Source organism: Adiantum capillus-veneris, chromosome 8 (assembly GCF_014529385.1).
Source record: "Adiantum capillus-veneris isolate H3 chromosome 8, ASM1452938v2, whole genome shotgun sequence".
Classification (NCBI taxonomy): domain Eukaryota; kingdom Viridiplantae; phylum Streptophyta; class Polypodiopsida; order Polypodiales; family Pteridaceae; genus Adiantum; species Adiantum capillus-veneris.
The window spans coordinates 118,719,933-118,735,865 of NC_140938.1; the positions used below are offsets into that span (position 1 = coordinate 118,719,933).

Sequence of the window (15,933 nt, forward strand, 5' to 3'; positions counted from 1 at the left end):
CCAAACAAGTTACGATTCGAAGTCATGTGCTTTGTAGCACCACTATCAAAGAACCAAACATATGACTTTGTAGCCACCACCGACATGCATGCATCATCCACATAAAGATCATTAGTACACTCTACATCGACAGCAACACCACAATTTCCATTTATAGAAGATTCGACGTGGTAGTAGCCTTTCAATGTAGATATGGACTCTTATATTTTTGAAGATAAATAGGCATCTCAAGACCAAGGTAAAATAAGACTCTTCAAGAACTTGCAAGTATAGATGGTTGACGAATATGTCTTATACATAATCCTATAAGTATAGGATTTGGGGCGAATCTTTTAAATTTTTCCCAAAAATGGCATGGTACATAGTACTTTTGGCAATTTATATTTACTTGGTGAGCCAAAGGTCAGCTCTTTCCAGTTTCTGGATGCACAAGGCTCCACGTGGCAAGTAAAAAAAAAACGCTGCCATGAAAAGCTTTTAAAAAAAACGCTGCCATGAAAAGCTCTACGTCGCCCAGCCATCGAACAATAAAGCAGTGCAGGAGTTCGATGCAACGCTGACAAGCAAGTTCAAGTCCGCAGAGCAACTCCGCAGTAGCCACACTGTGAGTAACACTGCATCAGGTCCGCAAGTTCGCAAAATCGTCAGTGCAGCAGGGACGTACGCAACATCGCATCAGGCCCGTTTGCAGCATCAGTGCGCATCCGCAGGAAGCATCAATGCAGCAGGGACGTCCGCAGCGGCACGTTTGCAGCATCACTTCGCGTCCACAGCATCAGGCCCGTTTGCAGCATCAGGTTCGCAATAATTGAATAGCACTAAACCACTTTTCCATGGGGGAGAGAGAGACATAGACATAGACATAGAAAAAGAGAGAGAGAGAGAGAGAGAGAGAGAGAGAGAGATTATGCTTGTCGCCATGAACCAAGTAAAGAGAGAGATTTTATGCTCATTAACCAAGTAAAAAGTTCGCCATGACAGAGAGAGATAAAGAGAGAGAGAGAGAGAGCACACAGATTTCGAGCGTATCCTGCATCCTTCACCGTGCCAACTTCGTCGTCGTGGTCGTCAAATATGACTACCTCTAAGCGCTTGGCAGAACGGAAAAGTGCCAAGTTCCAGAATAATATACACAAGCATCAAGCGAGGCAATGACTATCCCGTGGGGCCTATTGTCTTGCGCTTTTTTTGTGTTTGTGGTGATTGGCTCAGCCTTATTGCAGATAATAAGGACGGCAACAAGTGGAGAGGTCGCATAAGCTGCTCTAAAAAGAAATCTAGCCTAGTGGACAAGAGAAAGGTACTTGGGGTTAGCCATGAAAATGGTTGTAGAGTGTATGTAGCATGTTTTTGAGTTGGTCGAGCCCTTTAACAAGTGAAAGTATGGAATGTCTTGTTGGAAGTCAGTGTAATGAACCTACATATGTATCTGACTTTGGGGTGACCTGTGCCATGACAGAGAGAGAGAGAGAGAGAGAGAGAGAGAGAGAGATAGTAATATGCCAATTAAACATCGATTAAAATGTGAAATCTTTTATTTTAGTAGGACTAGATAGACCGATGCTGTCTGTGTATGTGTGTGTGTGTGTGTGTGTGTGTGTGTGAGAGAGAGAGAGAGAGAGAGAGAGAGAGCCCGTGTCTGTTACTATTGACTCGATTCTAGATTATGCTAAATGACCATCGATTGAAATCTGATATCTTCTGTTTCAATAGCACTAGAGCAGGCCTTTTCCACTCAAAGAGAATACATAGGATTTTGCCAGTTGATCATCGATTCAAATCTGACATCTTCTATTTCAATAGAACTAGATCAAACTGATGCCATGTGTGAGAGAGACTGAGATTCATGCCCGTGTCTATTACTGTTGTCTCGACTGCCAAATGATCATTGAATGAAATCTGAAATCTTTTATTTCCTTGCATGCCCTGTATTATGCTAATCCCTATTTTGTGTCCTGTAGAGAGAACATATACTCACAACACTGGACATTTGGACTGTAGCACAAACAGTACTCTAGCTGGACTACACTGCAAGGTTCGTTTTTTCCATCCAACTCCCCATGACTACGCGTTTGCTTGGCGCAACACATAAACGCTACGGGGCAGGGCACCGCTTCCGTTTCTTATAACTTTTGGAGAGACCACGGTGCCAACTCTCCACCATACTTTTGTATGGCACTTCTGCATGCCGTGCACTATTTACTTAACATCTTCAATTTATGGCACTTCACTATAAGATGAAATGTTTAACTATTCACATTCCTTTTCTGTAGCTCGAGCCAAATATCGGCGTGTAGCTTGGACAATCCGAAAACACATTTCAAGTCAGTGAAGCACGGTATTTTAAATTACAATCATTGATGCTTTATCGATTTGCTTGTTTTAGAATTTTGTAGCTTGGTTCCTTCAGTTTTCTTTACTTGCATACTAATCTCATAAGTATACAATCGATGTTGACCAACATCTACATATATTAATTATACATACAACTCTTTGACTAGTAAACACATGCAGTATATTGCAATCATAAATCCAAGTTTTTGCATCTTTACTTTTCACCTAAACAATTGATGCCATACTATATTTGTCCTCATTTCTCCCATACTAGGTATCAATATGAAGTTCTCAAGGCCTACAAGGTTACAATCCAAGCGTCATGATGCCAGGAAACGAACTGCAGACTGCAGCCAAGAACTGCAGCCAAGTTGAAAGCAGCTCACCGTCCATATGCTAGGTCATGGTTTGAAATTACTCCATTATATAAAGATTGGATCATGCAATGTAACATCCTCGCTCACAATCTAGAACTATGTCCTTCTTGCACGGTGACAAACTTCACGTACAACGACAAACGAGGCCGTCAGACAAATGAAGTAGACAGTCCTGCTGCATTCACTTCAGTATTATTGTTGAGCGCTTTGGAACACGCTGAAGTCAAATACTCATGGACGACGTGTACTTCTTGTAAAACAACTAATTCCCATCAAAGATATGTTGCCATTCATGCACCTGACTACATAGAACGTATTCTCTCTGCTCGACAAATACACACACAACTGCTTAGCATTATAGATGTATCAATCAGTGTGACAAAAACTACACACGCAATAGCACGAGGATTACTAGAGCGAAGATCATTGCTAGATAGCCCACTAATATCTTGGTCGAGTGCTGCTAGTCTACACTCTACAAGTCATCAGCTATCCTCCTCAAGCATTTCAGATGTCCTGGCTTTCAATATCAAGAACAATCCCATATTGCAGAGATATAAGTGCATGGCCGAATGACCACACAAAAGAATAGGGTTGTGCATATTGTCTGAAGAGGTTCTAGGAGAAATAATCCGTTGTCATTCAGAGGTACAACCCTTTGACTTGATGGAGCAATCTCGGAATGAAAACAGCTTCTCGATTTTGGAAACATTGGCTGAGCCATCAAGACAGCACGCATATACTACATACGACACGCATGAGTTTGGTTCCATACAGCTCCATAACGGAGATATGCTTCTCAACCGTGTTGCTTCCTTCATGTACAATGGCCTGCCAAGCCGGATATCAGATTTCAAAGACATCACAATAGAGTCAGCTCTTTTTCCGTTCTTCTTTCCTTATGGACATGGCCAGTACAATGGGCAGATTCGATTCAGTGACTACATTCGAATAAGAATTCACACCCTATTCTCTTTGTATACATTGTACAAGCCATACCTCCTGCTAATGTACCAGCTGAAACAGGCAATTTTGATCATGAACAGTACAACAACCACCATTCTGCAGAGAGATATCGACAAGTACAAAAGAGCACACAAGAATGCAAATGACGAGGAAGCCATAAGGAACATATTCCGCTTCAATCTCCCAGCGACAATTGCTGGCAGTCCATCCTGGCATAGACGTTCATTAAAGGATTCGATCACCATGGTTGATGCATGGGGTTTGCCAAACATATTCATTTCACAGCTGATGAAGTGACCGCCACAAAATGGAATGAGATCCGTACAATCGAGATGATAGCTCGGACATTCAATGTTGAGTTCTCTTGGAAAGATTGTCCAGTTGAATGTGCATTGCTCTTTCACAATCGATTAAAACAGTTCATGAATCGCTATATCTTACAAGGAAACCAGATCCTAGGCCGAATTCATCACCACCTTGTACGGTACGAGATCCAAAACAGAGGATTTCTTCATGCCCATGTCATCCTATGGGTGGATGAGAACGACATCGAGCAAACAGCAACAGAGATTTCTGCTCATATTCCTATTTCATTTGCTAATGAAATGCATGCAATCACACTTCGTGAGCTCGTCCTTAAGAAACAAATGCATGTATGTCGCGATGTATGTCACGTCCACAGCCACAACGGCAAATGCAAGTACGGATTTCCATACAACATTCAGCCAAATCCTTGTCCATCTCTAGATTCCCATTCCTTGAAGTGGATGTACTATCGGCCAACTCACGATGATCGAAATGTGGTTCCGTACCATTCAACTGTTCTTCTACTTTGGGGCGCTCATATGAATATCCAACGTGTCACAAATTCATCTTTGTCGTATTATCTACTCAAGTACACAATGAAGACTGAAGATATTGGACCATTGAACATATCTGCAGAAGCAGCGACCAAATTGGGTTTGGAAGGCCTCAACAAGATTAAACTGCAACTGATAGCTGCTTCTCTTTTGACTAAGCCAATTTCTGCCACAGAAGCTGCATTGAACTGCTTACAAATTCCAATCATAACAAAAAGCGACGCTGTATTCTACATAGATTCATCGCCTCCAGAACTCAAACAACATATCATGTCCAAATCACACAATGTTGTGATGCACCCTGTTGATTTGTATTGTGCTAGACCAACCACGCTTGAAACCTTGACATTCTTTGAGTACCACAAAAACCACATTATCGAAAAAAGTCGGCAAACTGCACAATCTACACCTTTGCTGGATAACTATGGCAATGCCATTAAACATCAGAAAAGATTGGTCAGGTTCACCGAATACCATCCAGGACACCACACAGAAGCCTTCTTCTACAACATCTTGCTACGTCATGTATGCTTCCGAACAGAGACAGAGCTTCTTTCAGCTGATAATACAATGGGCTCTTACTTCGTAGAGTGTCAGACAAGGGATTTGATCCAAAGCAATGAGGACTTGGAGATGTACATTACAGAGTACACACAAAGAAACATGCTAGTCAATGAACAAATCGATCATCTTGTCCATATGATACTGCAAAAAATTGCATTGCGAAGAGCAAATGAAACAATTACATCTTCAACAGATAATGACCCATACATGGACCACCATCGAGTTAAGTCACTAGCCATATTGAAGGAGTTCGCTGTTGTCAATGACTCAGAACTCACAACGGAACAGTTCGATATATACAACAAATTGTTGAATGCCAAGAATGACTTGCATGTCGTCACAGGGACATCGGGGAGCGGAAAAACACATCTTATCAGATATTTGACATATGAATATGTCAGACGAAACATGAGCGTCATACTTGCTGCATCGACCGGAGCTGCAGCAACAAGACTAAGCAGCATTGCATCTACAATCCATTATCAATTCAAGATACCAACAAGAAATCAACAGTATCCTCTCTCTATTCATGAAACCGATGAACGATATTTGGATATAAAAGAAGCAGATATTATAATCATAGACGAGCTGTCTATGTTAACACGGACCACTTTTGACCTTATCATAAGATAGATTGTCAATGTAAGAAGCAGCACATTGACAGATCCCTTCAGCAACACATGTATTCTCTTGCTTGGTGACCTTGCACAGTTGCCCCCAATTTGTAACCACGCACGGGACCTTTGTGAAGCATGCCATATCACAAGCTCGGTGCACTGGCTGCATGCAACTTTCTACAAGATGTCATGCTCCGTACGACATGCAACGGACCCTGAACTCCTCCAATTCTTGACCATTATTCGTGAAAGAAGACCAACCACAGATGAGATCAATTGTACCTTGGGAGCATGCATTATAGATGAATCACATGTTCATGACTACATCAACGACTCCACTACAATAATTTGCACTCATAGATCAGACGTCCAACACTACAACAACCTTGCCTTGAATAAGTTGTACAATCAAATTGACATTACAAAAGTTGACATGAAGACGAACGCAGGTAACATAAATGTACTTCAGCAATGGCTCCTAGACCCTAAGTTCAACGAGCTGGACTCGATCGCAATTGGGGCTCGTTGCATGATCACTGAAAACATCGACTTAACAATCGGTGTAGCAAATGGTGCAACATGTATTGTTGACGCCATAACGCATAACAACGAAGGTCAACTTATATTTATCGTCGTTCTCATTCATTGCACTGGTAAAAAGATGGCACTTCGTCGAACAAAGCATAAACGAACTGCAGTCAATGGCACATGGTTTCACAAATCCACATTCCCATTGACACTTGCATACGCCATGACTGGACACAAGGAACAGGGTGCAACAATTTCTACCAAAGTTATTCTTATCTTCAGAGATGCATTTGCACCGGGGCTTGCATACGTCATGTTATCGCGAATCACAGATTGTCGAAATCTCTGAATTCTCAATCTACCGACTCCTGATATATTTCGCCCTATACCACTCCATGTTATACACAGAACTCATTAAAAATGTTTTGGTGCCTAGTAAATCATGTACTCTAATAGTTCATAAAATTTTCATATGCCTTTGTTTTCCAGCATCTGTGCACAAAATAATCTATACACATATAACTGATGTCTCAAGAGTTCTTCCATTTCGATCTTTTGAAACTGTCATTAACTTGCACTGCACTCTCTGTAGTGCTACCTTGCGCTCTACTTTTCTCTCGATTCTTATGAACACTTTCTCATCGCTTCTGCACAATTCTACTATTGGTTTTCCAGTATGAACTCTAACCATGTCACCATTGCAGGCAACATAAATAACGAAGAGAATAAAATGAGCAATTCAAAGGTATATTGCTATATACACCATATCACATTATGATCCTGCAATGCACACAAAATACTGATCGCATTTGTATACCCTTGCAGAGACTTGTTACCCTTTTCAAGCAAAACATTGCCTCAAAGAAAAAACCCCAAATCGAACCACATCAGTATCCAACAGAGAGACAAATGCATTTGCTTAACCTGGTAGGTTGCCGGCCGGACACTTACGTCAACGGTTTTGCAAACTATGCTGAACTACGATTGTTAATAGACAGATCTGTAAAGCAGCTCGAACAAAACAAGAGCATGGGTATTGAAAGAGCAACAGGTTAGCTCTGCACACATGCAATTTTCTCTTTTTTTCCCTTCCTCTCGTTGCTTTAAACATTAAAAAAACATGCTTTTTTACAAGAAATACAAATTTGTTTGTCCCTTCTAATACTCCTTTTTTTCCTAGGTCTAATGAAAGAGATCATTTGCAAACTATCTATAGAGATTGACGTGCCCGAGGATCTCATGACAGTCGAGGATGGTAATCGTCTGCTTCAATTGAAGACACCAATAAAGCCCTACATTCTTGAGATGTTGCACTATGGCTACGATGTCGCGCTCAAGGACCTCTTAGATACAACGAACAATGACGCAAGTGAGATCTTCGCAAGCTTCAAGAGACAGTGCAACGACGAGCCACCATCAATTACAGAACAAAAGTTGACGTGACAACACAACAAGGATGTTTACAAAGCACGCTTTGGAAGTAACTATCCATACGCTTTCATCAACATCGACAACCCACCCACAGGTGACACCACCATGACAAAAAATATCAAGAAATACCCCACTCGATTATATAGTCTAAAATTCACAAGCTTCAACATGCAATTTTACATTAATCCCGTTTCTTTCTTTCTTGCTTTTGTTGTGCAGAACAGGACAACAAGCCTCAAGTTCTGCTTCTCGACCACGACAATCAACCGAGCAAAAAACAACGGACATTGAATACACCGTCTACTCCATCACATGCCCCCAAAACGGACGAAAGTACATAGGTGTCACAAACAATTTTGAAAGACGGAAAGCAGAGCACATTCGACAATCACCTTCCAAAATGCGATCCGACGTTAATCGCTACCAACCATTCGAAGAAAACTTCATTTTTGACATACTTTCCATCTCCAAGAATTTACATGTAGCACGCACATTAGAAAAAACATTCATCAATACACATAGTAGTACAAGTTCATTTGGATATAATATTCTACGAGCTCATCCCCCTCACTGCAAGCAATACATGTTCTTGAAACAAAAAATAACAATCTAGATTATCCTCGTCGCTTTCTTGGACGTCTTAATGAAATCTGATTTTTCTCTGTCTGCTAACACTATCCTTTTCCTCTCTTTCCCCTCAAATATTGTGCACAGAAAACATTCGCAATATTTATATCAAGTACTATTATTCATTCATTGATAAAAAAACTCAAATCAATCTCTATTGTTCCATATTTAAATCAATTTTGGGTCCTCCCATTTAAACTAAAAAAAAAAACCAAGCGCCATATTTCTTTGTGGCGAAATAGTCATGCTGCTTCTTCCTTCAGATGTTAAATGTCAATGATGTTAAATGTCAATTTCCATATGTGCTCCTGTATTCTATAGATGTTACATAGCAAGGCCCACCAAGCAAGACTAGTTTTAAACCACCAAAATTTGGAATTTTTGGGCTAATCTTTTAACAAAAGCAAAGCGAATTCTAAAGACCCTTAAGAAATAATAACCATTGGGGAAAGCACAATCGACTACTGACATTGCTATGCTACAAACTCATGTCCCTTCTAAGCCTGGCCCATCTCTTCGAAGTCAATGAATTCTAACTCATTTTCTTCATATTTGAAGATATTTCTACTGAATGCCCCAGTTTCACAACTGCATAAGTCTCTTCCTATGTGTGCTTGGCAAAAACCTCTCTCTCTCTCTCTCTCTCTCTCTCTCTCACACACACACACACACACAAACTAACTGCAAGGCTATCAGCAAAAAAAAGATCCAAAGGGGGGCACTCGACTTAAAGACAACTTGACAAAAAGAGGAGGTAAACAAACATATTCCTAGATAAACTTGTGCTGATAATTTGTGGAGAGAAATTTGGTAAACAATCACACAATCTTCTACATTAGAATGCCAACACTACATGCCAACAAAGCACTGTACTGGTCTACAGAAGAGGAAACAATCTATGTGACCCACTACTCAATGCCTCTCTTTGAAAAGATAGGAAACAAATGTCAGCCCTACTTCTTTAAAATAAAAAGATAGGAAATAAATGCCACTACAATAGGGAAAGTTCCTCTATAACAAAGTGCGACCCTCTCCGCTTGTTGCTCAAAAGAAATTACAAAGGATGTAACAAATGACAATGGAGGGGACCAAGACCTGCATATTTGTAGATAATACAAGAGGAATGTTTGTGGTGAATGCTTGCTTACACATGGACACGATGCAACTCAAACGGAAACAGACCATAGTCTACAAATATCAGTCTCACCAAAAGGGTACATTCAGCTTCATGCAATCTAAGCATGGGATAGGTGAAATTGCTTGATGCAAGCCAAAAGAACAACACACATATTGTGCAGCTATTTCAACTGTAGAGGGCATCCTTGACACGATTTGAACTAGAACCAGAGAATGCGCAGTCTACTTGCAAAAAAAGCCTGGAAATTTTTCCAGACAGAAACCATCATTTTTCCAATGTGAGCGAACAGGCGAAGGAGAAGCTCACATACTACTAGGGTGATAACATACAATTCCCAAGAACTTCCTTTATGAACTTCGATGTATTTTCATGTGTACAAGTGGATGCAATGCGTTAATACAAGATGCTAAGATGTACAAGCTAGTTACTCAAGTTTTTCAAAAAGTATGGGCATTCCAAATTCGGGTCTTATGGTAAGAACAACAGTGGGGGCATGCTTGTACTCAGGAGACAAGCGGAAACGGTAGCGTTGCAAGATGGTTGCAACCACCATCTTGGCCTCAATATTGGCAAACAGCTGGCCTATGCAATTTCGTGGCCCAAATGAAAAAGGCAAATATGCCCCAGGCACTTTGCAAGCCTTTAAAATGCCCTCTTCAAATCTCTCAGGATGGAACTCCTTTGCATCGGATCCCCAGTACCGTTCATCCTGTTGCCATGCAATTATTGGCACTATAATAACAGTACCTGCCGGGATATATGTCTCCCCCAATTTTATGTCAGTGTCTGTCTGCCTGAACACAGCCACAGCTGGAGGATACAATCTTAGTGACTCATTCATAACCATACCTACCTGCAAAAGAGTAACAACAAGACTGAGCATTTCCTATGACCCAAAGATGGGTCTATTTATATTCCTACCATATGCTCACGCATTATGTTGAGACCATAAACAACGCACAAACACACATGCCTGGCTCATGTGCAAAAGCTAGTGACGGAAAGTTTCCTCGCTTTATTGCACAATGAATGGGCTGCGGTATTGATTTCTGACTTACAAGCTTCAGATGGTTCAGTGATTCCGCTGTTGGCAGCTCCGTCTTTCCGCAAACCTCAAAAACTTCCTCTCTCAGGCGTTCTTGCCACTCTGGATGGTTGGCCAGCAGCAGAAACATGAAAGTCAAGAGAGTAGCTGTTGTCTCATGTCCTGCGAAAAAGAAGGTCTTGCACTCATCAATGAGCTCATCAAGTCCCATGCTCAAGTTCTTTTGATTTCCATGCAGCTCCCCTTTGTTGGCTGCCAGCATTAAACCAAGCAAGTCATTTCCATATATATCTCCACGAGCTCCTTCACCCAACACCATACGCTTTTGGATGATTTGGCCGAGCACTTCATGAATTCTTTTTTTCAAGTTCTTGCGATAGCTATTTTGTGCAGTTGGAAAAAACCTGCACCATAGATTCTGACAATCAAATGGACTCTCTTTAACCCTCATTAAAATTTCAGTAAGGTAAAAATGTGATTTGGCCACCTTACCGTGATCCCGGAATATATGCAGTTGCATTCAGCTTGGAAAACAATACTTGCTGCTTGTGTTGCAAATCGAACACTACCTTGCCTTCTGCAAAACTGCTCCCAAATGCTGTGTGTGCAATAATGTCAGCTGTCACGGTCCTAAACTCTTCAGCAACATCAATGGCCTCCTTTGCTTTGACTCGAGATTCCCATCTCTTTGTCATCTCAACCGTTAATGATCCCATTATTGGGGCCATGGCCTAAACTTGCAAATAACCATTACACAATTATTGTCATGGAAATATAAGAAACAAATCACTTATCTTTAAACAACACACACATGCACACGCGCACAGAGCCAAAAGCATTGGAAGGTGAAAGAGTTAAGACAAGGTTTACCTTCAACTTGTCAAGAAAGAAGGCAGGGTTTATGATGCGTCGGTGCTGAGCCCATTTCTCCCCATGCAAAGCAACAAGACCATTTCCTCCTAGGTCTCTGGTTTCAGGCCTACCACGAGGCTTTCTAAAATGCCCCGATTTGGTTGACAAGAGTTCCTTAGCCTGCTCTGGGTCTTTGAGAATGTATCGAGGTTGGAAACCGAACCAATAGACAAACTGCTCACCTGAGCAATGAAGACGCAATAATAGAGATCAATGGTGAGACACATACATGTTTAATGAGCTGTCCACATGACACTGCAAAGCATCCTACCACTTCACGCACATGCTTGATGAGCTATGAACACCAATTTCTACTGAGAAGTTGTGATTATTTGGAAAAACCCTACTAAATCCCTCTGTATAACCAGTCCATTACTCTCGAGCAGGTCCCCACTTCGTCCCCAGGTGATCTAGCTAATTGTGTGAAAGCTCGCATCTGAACTACCTCTAATATCAGAACCTTTAAGATATTTTGTTCAATATCAGAGCCTTTAAGATATTTTTTTCCATGAAGTTGTGGGAGTTGTGACCACCATACAACAAATCCAAACCATTATTGTGAAACAATCAAGTCTAAAAATACACCATGTAATCACTCTGCCTATCACGGAAAAGGGCACAACTCTTTGAACATGTTTTAAGATGACTAGATTTCTGCGAACACATCTCCAAATTCCTAAAAGAACAAGATGGCCCATTAACATGCCTTTGATCCTTATGCAGCCAAGCACTCAAAGCAATGCAAGCACTTGGTCGAAAATGCCTTGTACTTCAGATAGGTATTTGCTCTGAACAGACCCGCCGATGGATATGATGCTGGGCATTGAACAATACCCATCCAACCAGCCTTCTGAGTCCGCATCGACCAATCACGTTGAATCCAGATTTTCCATGTAGACAAAAACTTCTTGAATCGCATTTTCTTTCTGTGTAAAGAAACTATTGCCCACCACTGGTGCGCTGCAGTTCCATTACATGCAATTGAAAGAATGCCAATGCCCCAAAAGACAAGTATATCTCCCTATCTCAACATTCTTTTCGTAAAGATTGGGCTTTTCCCTCATTATTAAATCAGCTAAACCAAAATCTAGACAAGCATATGAACAGAATAAATGGTCCCCCAGAGCCAGGATGACCTTTCAAGAATATTGTCAGATTCATGCCTCAGACAATCTCTATGCGCCTGTATCTCTGAGAAATGAAGAACGAAAAGAAAACACTCGGAAGCAATCTTACCATGGGTTTTAGACCACAGGTAGAGGTGAGGTAAGATACGAGGGGCAATGTAATGGGAAATTTCGGGCATCGGTTGGGAACGGGTCTTTGCTTTGAGGGCGACAAACTCCAGCATGTTACCATAGAGGAGGGGACGAGGCAAACACTTGACACCTTGTGCCTCGAACATCTGACGGGTCCGTTGCACAGTGCGCCATTTCAACAACAGTGTGTAGATGGCATAGAACAAAGGAGTCCCAAACACAGCAATCAAAAGTGCCAAAGCAACGTCAAAATAATGCAGCTCGGGAAGAGAATACCCCATTATCGCGATCATCATCAGCGCACTAAGCCTAGGTGAGAGGAGCTCTGTCCTTCTCTTTGTTTCTCGCGCTCTCTCCACCTCGTGTTCTCAATTTAGTCTCAAAGCAAGTTGCTCTTCTCTCGCCACGTTTATTCTTGAAGATGCTCTCTCTTTTCTCGGTCGAGAGCCCTAGGCCTATACGCATGCTTGCTTCCAGAAGCCAGACCCTGCCGTCAGTACAGATCTCAAAGTCTCTGAAAGTTTGAAAAATGTCGCGCCACCGGCCCACCTTAACTGATAAAATCGAGGAAGGTCTGAACTTTTCGAGGATTGGAATTTGGTATCCTACATGGCAAAGTGAACACAATCTTCACTCGGTAATAAGGTGATAATTGTGCCTCCCTCATGGTCACACGATGGGAAACAGGTTAGCATGGCCTCAGGACTAAATAACACATAGTATTAATGAGGAGGGGGGTAAGGGGATCGAGGGCAGAGAAGTGCGCGCACGAAAATCGGAGAGGTTGCAGCCGTAGATGGGCACTTAAAAACTAAACCCGGCCACAGATTAAACCCGGGCAACGCCTATGTTTTAAATATAAAACCTCAAAAACCCGGGCCATGGGTACAACATGTGCGCGCGGGTGGGATGGTTACCCCATGCGTCACAATCTAGGCGACGAGGCCCTGGGTTCAAGTCGAGTTGCCGCCCGGGTTCTTTTTCGCGTTGACTTGCCGTGCGTCCGGGTTTAATCTGCCTCGCTCCCCGCATGCTTCCCCCCCCCCCCCCCCCCCCCCCCCCCCCCCTCTTTAATGTTATGTGTCACTTAGTGTCGTGGTTGGCCTGGTAGCACTATGTCTGCTTAATTGTTACTATGCCAAGTCCCGTTTGTAACTGGGTCAACCTTTAATGATGCGACTAATGAAAGCTTGATAGTGATTATAGTCTAAAATGTGCCTATGTAGCACTTGCGTGGGTTTTGGTGCGTAGAGTATGGGGCCACAGAAACTGCGCACACTCTCTCTCTCTCTTTCTCTACCAGCACGTGTCTGTCATCTATGTAATTTCCACCTCCACGTGCATGTGTTATGGCAAAACTTTGTCGTGCATGACCACTCCAGAGGTATAGTTTTGTAGGCATTTATTTAGAGGGCATAGTTGGGCCTCACTTATCTCAATGGATAACTACACATCATGTGACCACGCGCTAAGTGTATCTGTTTTCATGCATTCAATCCTCGGGCCGTGGATGACCGGGATCTCAGCAATTGCTTAATTTAATGATGGCCTCATGGATTCGTTTAATATTATTGCAGCTCACACATGCTTTTTGGCACCCAAAAAGGCGACGATGGGTTGAATACTTTAGAGAACTCGTCGCTCGTTTCGAAGGTCTGCACAGGTTTTAGAAGCTGACATCAGTTGTTTTGACAAATTGTTAGCATAGTACATCATCAAACTCTCCCACAAGAGTGAGAAGCACGAAACGTTAGAAAACCATTGTTGTTGCAGGCCGCCAAAGCAATCAAAAGCACATAGACATTGTCATAAAAACTAATATCTAATACTCCCAAATGATTTTCTCATGTTAAATTGATCATTCAATATGGGAAAGTACCAGGGGAGTAAAAGCTAGAATATTGGTAAGGTTGTCAGATCGGTCTCTGTCAGGGATCCAAAGGAGAGAAAATAGGGATCCAAAGGGGGGACAGTCTGCAAAAGAGCAATGTTCTTCAATGGGGCTTAAAAGACCTAAGGTTCAACCCCATTAAGACTTCCATAGGCTAAAGTTCCTAATTTTTATTGTATTGTCTAAAGGCCAAAGTAGGGGAAATATTGGATGGTCATGGGACGACTAAAAAGTCTTCCCACATCCCTAGGAATGAGGGGGCGAGCCCTTCTTGTAGGGGATGAGAGACTCAACACACACAAACACACTCCAAAGCTTCCCCTTTACACAAAGGGAATACTAACACATGTAGGCTCCTAAGGTTCAACCCCATTAAGACTTCCATATGCTAAAGTTTCTAATTTTAATTGTATTGTCCAAAGGCCAAAGTAGTGGAAATATTGGATGGTCATGGGAAGACTAAAAAGTCTTCCCACATCCCTAGGAAGGAGGGGGCGAGCCCTTATTGTAGGGGATGAGAGAGAAACACACACACACACACACACTCCAAAGGTCCCCCTTTACACAAAGGGAATACTAGACACATGTCAGGCTCCTAGCCTAGTTGCTTCCATTCTCCCTTCAAATCCTATTGGATGGCCATAGAGGTGGATCAATGAGAATTAGGTCAGAGTAAATTTAGTCTAATCAATTGATAAATGCTTGATAAAAGAACCAATAGAAAATTAAGCTCCCTAGAAGACTATTGGACAGTCTACTAAGGGGTCCAATGAGCATCCAACAGCCCAATGGCTTGCCAGAAGACAAAAAGGTCCAATGAGAGTTTAGATGAATTATTTAATTACCTAAAGCTCTCATAAAAGGGGAAAGGGGGACACATGTCGCAAGGCTATCAATTATGCTTCTAATTGGTGAGGCTAAGATTTTCAGGAGCCAATGAGAGGCCAACGTGAGCAAAAAGCAAGAGGGATCTCGACCAAGAGAGAGAAAGCTTGGCATTTTTAGTCTTACACACTTTCCTGCACACACACACACAAGTTATGTGTTGAGCAAGAACTCCATCTCCTTCTCCAAGCATTGAGAAGTAGAGGCCTACACCAACAACTCTTGGCTATGGAATGCAAATCCAACGAGCCAAGCTTCAATGGCATGCTCATCTCCTATACCACGTTAATTACTAAGCTAAGCTATTCTATTAGAGTGATTATGTGAGGAGAATACTTCTTTCTTGTAAGATACATCTTCTTCCTCTCAATCTATCCTCATTCCCTCCTAGCTCTCACCATTTTTGAAGGTGTGTGAGGTCTTGGGACTGAGGCTAGGGACACCAGGTGTGTTTTTCAAGCATAATTTGGTGTATGAAGCTTCCAACTTTATTACACCA

General features: G+C 42.0%; 3 protein-coding genes and 1 pseudogene across 4 annotated transcripts; 3 read left to right on the forward strand and 1 right to left on the reverse strand.

The window, feature by feature from the left end:
• The first annotated feature begins 394 nt into the window (after nt 1–394).
• Nucleotides 395–3,907, forward strand: LOC147452841 (uncharacterized; annotated as a pseudogene). Its single transcript, XR_015188929.1, has 2 exons — nt 395–2,338; nt 2,609–3,907. The product of XR_015188929.1 is annotated as an uncharacterized LOC147452841 (transcript).
• Nucleotides 3,908–4,009: 102 nt separating this feature from the next.
• On the forward strand, nt 4,010–5,734 carry LOC147452842 (uncharacterized). Its single transcript, XM_086519304.1, has one exon. The coding sequence runs from the start codon at nt 4,010–4,012 to the stop codon at nt 5,732–5,734; it is 1,725 nt and encodes a 574-aa protein (XP_086375430.1).
• A 417-nt stretch (nt 5,735–6,151) lies between these two features.
• On the forward strand, nt 6,152–6,595 carry LOC147452843 (uncharacterized). The gene has a single exon (XM_086519305.1). It carries the CDS (start codon nt 6,152–6,154, stop codon nt 6,593–6,595), a length of 444 nt encoding a protein of 147 aa, XP_086375431.1.
• Nucleotides 6,596–9,763: 3,168 nt separating this feature from the next.
• LOC147452844 (cytochrome P450 709B2-like) lies at nt 9,764–13,123 on the reverse strand. Its single transcript, XM_086518438.1, has 5 exons — nt 12,636–13,123; nt 11,358–11,581; nt 10,980–11,218; nt 10,501–10,891; nt 9,764–10,295 (listed from the first exon to the last, which is right to left on the reverse strand). Exons 1-5 carry the CDS (start codon nt 12,952–12,954, stop codon nt 9,867–9,869), a joined length of 1,602 nt encoding a protein of 533 aa, XP_086374564.1. The 5' UTR covers nt 12,955–13,123; the 3' UTR covers nt 9,764–9,866.
• Nucleotides 13,124–15,933: the final 2,810 nt, after the last annotated feature.